General features: G+C 50.3%; 1 protein-coding gene across 1 annotated transcript in view; it reads left to right on the plus strand.

Annotated features, from left to right (window-relative positions):
* The window catches only part of LOC107123536 (SWI/SNF complex subunit SMARCC1-like), a gene marked incomplete at its 3' end in the record, with an annotated part of 51,858 nt that overhangs the window by 17,689 nt on the left and 26,104 nt on the right, over positions 1–8,065 (plus strand). Inside the window, exons 6-7 of the mRNA XM_015426788.1 lie at positions 5,677–5,746; positions 7,282–7,357. Of these exons, the coding sequence (XP_015282274.1) occupies positions 5,677–5,746; positions 7,282–7,357 (146 nt within the window). The remainder of the gene's footprint in view (positions 1–5,676; positions 5,747–7,281; positions 7,358–8,065) is intronic.

An 8,065-nucleotide genomic window follows, 5' to 3' on the forward strand; every position in this document is an offset into this window, starting at 1 on the left:
TGGGGCGTCCCCTGACGCTGCCACCACTCTGGTTCTAGGATCCCTTGAGAAGGCCCAGGGCACCCTCCCAAGACCTTCAGACCTCCCTTGTTTGGCCGAATAATAGGCGTGAGGACCAGGCAGAGTGAACAACAAGGAAAAGGTTTATTTTTACAGGAGGCCGGCCCGATATGGGAAAACAGACAAGGTGCAAGAACAATATCAGTAAGGGGGTGAAAAGAAAAGAGACCAGATGCCCTAATGTGACTAGACTCCCAGTCCCTAGCTCACTGTCTCAGTGGGGCCTGAGTCTGCTCACCCTTCCTCTCGGGAGGAGGGTCTCTCCCCTGCAGGAGCCCTCCTTCTGGCCCTGCCCTCTTGGAAGGAAGAACAGCTCCTCTTCTCTACCAGCTCTTTTGTTCTAAGTCCCCTTTCTCTGTGATTGGCTAAAATTGGCACCAAAGCCTCTCGGGCGCTTCTGGGAGTTGTAGGCCGGGCCTCCTCCCACGGCCACTCAGGCTCCCTGTGCCTCCTAGGCCTCTCGTTGCACAGCCCAGATCATGACAGCAGTAATAAGAACATCTGGTGGGGAGGAGGGATCACTCAGGGAGTGGCCAGATGAAACAAAAAGCCTTCACCCATTGGGGGGAAACAACAACAGAAGGGGGCAGGTGGGTCTCCCAGGGTGGGGAGTTCCAGAGTCTGGGTGCCATGACCAAGGACGTCCTCTCCCAAGTTGCCACCTGCCCAGTCTCAGAAGGTGAGGGCACCCAAAGCAGGGCCTCCAGAGATGATCCCTGGGGAGGTCTGATAGGTTCATATGGGAGCTGCTGTCCCTGAGAGCTCTTGCAACCACTGTTCCCTCTAAGCTGAGTGAGTGTGAGCTAGCTCACGGTTTTTTAGCCTCCGGCTCCCCCTTTTTTGTCTCAGCTCAGGAAGGAGGGCTCCAGAGCAAACTGATTTCTGCGGCAGCCGAATCGCTGGCTCACAACTTTGATGCCAGGAGCTCACAAAGGAGAATTTCTGCTCACAAGACTCCATGGCTTAGAGGGAGTCTTGGTCCAGGGCAAACCACCTCTGTTCATCTCTGGCCGTGACAACCCCACATAACTGGGCTCCCAGCCAGGGTTCCCTCTAAGCTGAGTCAGTGTGAGCTGGCTCACAGGTTTTAAGCCTCCGACTCACACGTTTTTGTCTTGGCTCAGGAAGGAGGGCTCCAGAGCGAACAAATTGATGCAGCAGCCAAATCGCTCGCTCACAACTTCAATGCCAGGAGCTCAAAAAGTAGTAATTTTTGCTTCACAGCTTAAAGGGAGCATTGGTTATACTCATTCTTCCCTGGGTGAAATCCATTTTTTTCTTGACACCATTAAAATGTTGCCCTTTCATCAAAATGGCCTGTAAGAACACAGTGGTCCACCAGAGTCCATCTGGGAACCTTTTGATGCTGCTGGATCTTAGCGATGGCAAAAGTGTTCCTGGAGCAGCCGTGGCTCCGCGACCTGCTTGGCCTTGAGATTCTCCGTTGGCAGCTTGCTCCTCTCTCAAAGGCAGGGTAGGATTTCTCACTTCAGAAATAGCACTTCCGCTTTCTGTGAATGAAGTATCTCCAGGAAGCTGCGTCCTCTTTCCTTTCTCTCAAAGAGGGCCTGGGGAGTTCAGGCTTTGAAAGAGAGAGTCACGTGCCTGTGCTTTCAGAGCTCTCCGAAGTGGAGGTCGGGGATAGATGCTATTTCTGGTCTGGTTCTCATCTTGGCCGTGGGGGTGGGGTGGAGTTAACGGTAGTACTGAGAGGAGGAGTGATACAGGCACAAGCAGGCCCAGGAGGAGAACGCGAGCCTGGAAGCTGGCGAGAAGCCGTGGCTGCAGCTGGCGTGGCACCTTTTCCTCTCCTGGATCTGTTGCTTCCCTCCACAACCATGCACAGCCTCAGCGATCTGCCCTGTCCCTTGTACTTGCTATGAGATGGCGGTTCTCCCAGATTAGCGTCCGCACACTTAACCACTACACCAAACTAGTAGGCACACTGATGAATAAAAGCTACTGAGGAAGAATCAGCATGGGTTCTGTAACGGAAGATCTTGTCTCACTAACCTGTTAGTGTTCTTTGAAGGGGTGAACAAGCTTGTGGACAAGGGTGACCCAGCAGATGTTGCTTACCTAGACTTCCGGAAAGCTGTTGATAAAGTTCCTCATCAAAGGCTCCTAAGGAAGCTCAGCAGTCATGGGATGAGAGGACCAGTCCTCTTGTGGATTAAAAACTGGCTAGTTAACTGGAAACAGAGAGTGAGTCTAAATGGGTGGTTTTCACAGTGGAAGGTGGTAAGCAGCGGGGTACCGCAGGGCTCGGTACTCGGTCTGGTGCCATTTAAGTTGTTCATTAATGATCTGGAGTTGGAGTAAGCCATGAAGTGGCTAAGTTTGCAAGTGACACTTAAGTTGTTCAGGGTTTTGAGAGTTCTGGGAGGTGCACCAGAGGGATCTGTTGAGGCTGGGTGAATGGGTGTCACGGTGGCAAATGAGGTTCAGCAAGGGCAAGTGCAAAGCAATGCACATTGGAGCCAAAAATCCTAATTATAAATACATGTCGATGGGGTCAGAACTGTGGTAACTGATCAGGAGAGAGATCTGGGAGTCATGGTAGATGTTGACTCCGTGTGCGATGGCAATAAAAAAGGTGGGTTTTTTTTAGCGTCGGCGGTGCGCGCATAGGTGGAGCTCCGCTACCGTGTTTAGAAAACCAACATTTTAACAGTCACTTGTTTTAGAGTTTAGATGAGTTCGGGATCTCATGGAGACCATTTTCGTGTCAAATGTTTAAAGGGAAGTCTTTTGTTGGAGGGGTTGGATTGATTCGCCCAGGTGGTTCTGCGCATGCGCCATGGTAGTCCCCCCCATTCTACGGATGAGCGCCTATGCGCATGTGCAAACTGACACACAGGGAGCGACGTGACTGCGTGGTGAGGCAGAATAAGGGAGATAAGTATGATTGCGATTATCCAGATCAAACATAATCCGGTTAGAACCGGAGCAGTTTAACCTGCTCTCAGCATGCCGTCTGACCACACCCTGCATCGAGCACTTACAGAATTTTACTACATATAGAAGCAGCAGCCAGTAAAAACTTTTGCTGCAAGTTCAATTATGTTTTCCTCTGTGCTATTTAAAAGAAATAATAGTTTATCCAGCCCTCGAAAGTCTGAAACACTACCCAAGATAGGGGATAAAATACGTTTCCTGATAACCAGAATATTAACAAGATTCAAACAGCACGTGGTACACTGTTTCAGTAGTTTCACATGTACAGGGGCAAAGTCTATTGGCAAAGGGGGATACCCTGGAATCTTCCAAATAAAATTGCCGAGGGTAAAACTTTAAGCCTGGCCAGTGTAAAAATTCTGCACGATTTTGGAGATAGCAGTTGAAAAAAAATAACTGGGCAAGCGTCCTACAATGGGAAATATCCCATGGTTCAGAGGAGAACAGGTCTTATTGGCTGCATTGTAGAAGTCCCACCCCTCTGCCTCCGGTAATCTGCTCCCTATTTTGTGAAACAGCCCCGTTTCTGAGAGCATCAGCATAGGTTCAAGAGAGAGATTCAAGGAACTCAGGTTTTTTTCTATAGTGGCAAGCCAGAGATACGCTCTGTGTCCTTTTTGTCTGGCCTCATATCTTCCTGTTATCAACCCAGCCCTTGTTGGACTCCTGTGGCCCAGTGCAGCTCATCCAGATGTGTGGGAAAGGGTTCTTTGCGTCCACCTCGGAAGCTGTTATCCTTCCAGTTCCACTCTGTTTTCTGTGTGCCCTCTTACAGGTGAACATTCCCATAAAAGCAGTGTTTCCCAATCCATGGGTCGTGGGCCAGCCCTTCCTAATGCAGTCCCGGTCCTTTCTGTTGCTTTCTTTCATACTCTGGAAAGTAAAATCTGACCGTGGAAGCAGTGCTTTCCATGTCATCCATTAGTTGGTGTCACGAGCCTCCTGGGGGGCTCCCGCCGGTCGCCGTGGCGTTCAGGAGTCACCATCCAGTCTCGCCAAGCTCTCTGGGACGGAGCGAGGGTTGGCGCGGGAGGTAACCGGGAAAGTCTGCAAGGCTTCGGAGAAAAAGATGGGCCTCAGACCAGGGGCGTACTGCAAAGGGGTTACTTCACCCCTCTTGGCCCCTCAGAGATTCTGCTGTCTCGTTCCCGTCTCTCTCTCTCTGCTTCACTCTCACAGCTCCTCTCTGGTTCCTCCCCGGCCCCTTTCCTTCCCAGCCTTTATTGCTTCCCCAGTTCCCCGCACCACCCCTTGCTTGTAGCCCCGCCCTCCTTCAAACAGACCGAGGCCGATCCACCCCGCCCCTGGGTAGTTGGCTGCCAGCGCTTGGCCCTCCGGTCGACTCCTGCTGCTCCACTGCCTCTTGCGTTGGTCCCCCGTAGGGCCCCCTTGTCCTCGCTCGCCAGCCACCTCTCTCTCCTCTGGTGTCTGGCTCAGCCAGCCGGACTTGAGCCTTCCGGGCCGGCCTCCTGCCGTGGTGTCCCCTGTCCCTCCCCTGGACGTCATCGTTCTGCGTCTCGGGGTCCCATCGCTGTCGGCACGCGTCGGTTGTCCTCCTCGTCTCCGTTGGCTCCGGGTGTGTTCCTTGGAGCCAGTCCCTGTTGCTGTGGGCGTTGGAGGGTGCTGGGGGATTCTGTGCGCTTCCGCTGGGGGTCCCAGGACAGTTGCATCAAGCAGAAGGTGTCCTGATGGTTACTCGAGTGAGTTTCTTAGGATTTCAGGGAGGAATGGAGAAGGAGGGGACGGTCAAAGGCTGGAAGGTAACCTCCATTTGCAAAGGCCGTGTATGTCGTCAGAATGCCACTTGCTTTGGGGTTCATAGTGGGGGCAGCTCTGCCCTTCGTGCAATGCTGGTTGGTTTCTCAAAAAACACCTGGCGGAATTCTGAACTAGACGGATGCCAAGGTCATAATTTCCCTAAGGCGCCAAGAAACCTTGGGCCAGACCTGAACGGGCCAACACACCAGTTTAAATATTGATGTGTGTCACCATAGCAAAAAGGTTGGGAGCCCCACTCTGTTAAGGAAACGGATCTCTGATGCATTCTCTCACTGTCTTTTTGTGGGGCTACTTGAAATGAGTGGTCTTCCGGTGATCGATAGGGCCGGGATGAGTGTTCCCTCTAAGCTGAGTGAGTGTGAGCCGGCTCACAGTTTTTCTGCCTCCGGCTCACACATTTTTTGTCTCGGTGCAGGAAGGAGAGGGCTCCATAAAACTGATTTATGCAGCAGCCAAATCACCTGCTCACAGCTTTAATGCCAGGAGCTCACAAAGTAGAATTTTTGCTCACAAGACTCCACCGCTTAGAGGGAGCGTTGGCTGTGACAGGCTTCCCATTTCTAATACTGACTGGTGGCGACGGAGAGGGCCTTGTCTGAAATCCGGGGATCTTACCAGTGTTCCCTCTAAGCTGAGTTAGTGTGAGGTAGCTCACAGTTTTTCTGCCTCCGGCTCACACATTTTTTGTCTCAGCTCAGGAAGGAGGGCTCCAGAGCAAACCTCTTTATGCAGCAGCCAAATCGCTCGCTCACAGCTTTAATGCCAGGAGCTCACAGAGTAGAATTTTTGCTCACAAGACTCCACAGCTTAGAGGGAGCGTTGGCTGGGAACATGTGAATTGTTGGTGTGCTTTTACAGCAGTTTATTTTTCCGTTGCAGAAGAGTGGCTGAGACCGGTGATGAAAAAAGACAAGCAGGTTCTTGTGCACTGGGGCTGTCACCCAGACAGGTAAGGAAATGGACTGGGACGCCGGTGTTGATTTCTTAAATAGGGTGTCCTTTTTGCTTGTCAGACCAAAATGAGAAATTCTTTCTCAGTAGTTTTGAGTGTAAGATTTCTGGCAGTACAGTTGCTTGTCTCGAGTTATTCTTTGCTGTGAGACTTGCTGTGCTGCAAGGCAACTTCTCAAGTAAATGCAACCCAGTACAGAAAATGGGTGGCGTGGCCTGTACTGGAGACAACGAAATTTCCTGAGCTTGGAGGAGAGATGGGATGAAGCCACCGGGCCGTGCTGGAGTGCTTGAGAGGCCTGCACAGCAAATGGAGCTCCCCTTGGTCAAAGTCCGTCGGGAGCCAGGACCTCCTTTAAGCACACTGTTGTGTTCTGTTTCTTCAGGTCAGCCAGTGGGTTGTCTTGAGGAGGGTCGCTTTTCCGTTGAGTTGGGGGCTTTTCTGAAGTGGCGGAGGGGGGTCTTTTAGAATCACAGAATCATAAGAGTTGGAAGGGGGCCATACAGACCATCTAGTCGAACCCCCTGCCCAATGCAGGACCAGCCTAGAGCATCTCTGACAAATATTTGTCTTATTTTGTCTTATCCAAGCAGTACATTCAAGCATGTCCTGGTAACACCTAGGTGTGATTACTGCCTTGCTCTCTACGTGGGGCTGCCCTTGCAGACTGTCCGGAAGCTGCAGTTGGTAACAGAATGCTGCAGCCAGAATGTTGACCGGAGTGAATCGTAGGGACTGTATCACTCCATTGTTGAGCCTGTCTGCACTGGCTTCCAGTTTGTTTCTGGGCTCCATTCCAGGTGCCGGCATTTGCCCTTTAAAGCCATGTCCGGCCTGGGACCGGGATTCCTTAAGGACTGCCTTGTCCCATATGAACTCGCCTGTTCACCCCGATCATCTCCGGAGGCCCTCTGGGAGATTTGTTTGTCTCTTTCTACTGGTGTCTTTTGCCAGCGGGTAAATTTTAAATATTGCTTTCGGCTGTTTGAATGTTTTAATATTTTTTATGTGTGCTGCCTTGAGGGACCCTGATCGGGTGGAAAGGCATCATAAGAATGTTTTACATTATTTATTTATTTATTATTTTTTATTTATATCCCATCCTTGCCTGCACAAGCAGGCTCAAGGCGGCGTACAACAAGTTAAAAATACAGTAAAAAAGCGCAAAAATGCCATACTATAAAAATTTCACCTAAAAACAATATATTTATATAAAGTGCAGGTCAATGTCAATAGCGTTTGCTGTATAGTGATCCGGTTGTAACAGATACAAAACACTTTCTGGCACACTTCAGTGCCTGCAGCCTGCTTTTTCTGCAGCTGATGTGTTTTTGGTAGTTTTCTGGTTATGTGCAGTAAGGACTATAAATTTATTCCTCTGCTGTCAGTGTACGATGCTGGGTGTTTTTTTTCCTGGTCAGGGTGTTCAGAGTGGGATGCAAAGTCATTTGATGTTCTGTAGTGCCAGACATGTCTCAGGCGAACGACCCTGAGGGGTCCATTCGCATCTTGGCTTTTTGTTTTCCTTTCAGCTATGATACCTGGATCCATGCCGGCGATATAGATGCGGAAGCTGAAGAGCCTCCAATCCCAGAGAAGCCATGGAAGGTGAGACCAATGTGTTACTCTCCGAAGAACTCTGAAGCGACAGCCATTTCAGCACGTGCCGTCTCTTTGTGTAATTGACTCTGGAATAGCAGGGTGTTGCTTCGAACATTCTGTATGTGTGTGTGTGGAAAGCTTAAATCAGAGCTTAAAAATTCAAATCCAGAGTTTAAAAATTGGACCACCCAGTTTTGTTGGAAAGGCCTTTGAGAGTTATTTTTTAAAACTATAACATTGGTAGAAACTAAGCAAAGGCGCAGTCTGGTCAGGCTTCCCTGTCAGCAGCAAGGCGACACAGGCCTGCAGCTGTCGTAGCTAAAAACGATGATCACCGTATAAGGCAGGGGTGGCCAAACTTGCTTAACGTAAGAGCCACATAGAATAAACGTCAGAGGTTTGAGAGCCGCAAGACACGAACAAATATTACATGTTTTTATTCGGAAAATAGGCAAATTCGCTTTTTATTAACATTAAATGAGACTGCCAAAAATGGTGGAGTGGTTAAGTGCGTGGACTCTAATCTGGGAGAACCGGGTTCGATTCCCCACTCCTCCACTTGCACCTGGCTGGATGACCTTGGGCAAGCCGTAGTTCTGATAAGAGCTGTCCTTGAAAAAGAGCCGTTTCTGTCAGAGCTCTCTCAGCCCCACCTACCTCACAGGGTGTCTGTTATGGGGAGGGGGAGGGAAAGGAGTTTGTCAGCCACTCTGA

This window comes from Gekko japonicus, unplaced genomic scaffold, assembly GCF_001447785.1.
Source record: "Gekko japonicus isolate JY-2015 unplaced genomic scaffold, Gekko_japonicus_V1.1 scaffold5200, whole genome shotgun sequence".
NCBI lineage: Eukaryota > Metazoa > Chordata > Lepidosauria > Squamata > Gekkonidae > Gekko > Gekko japonicus.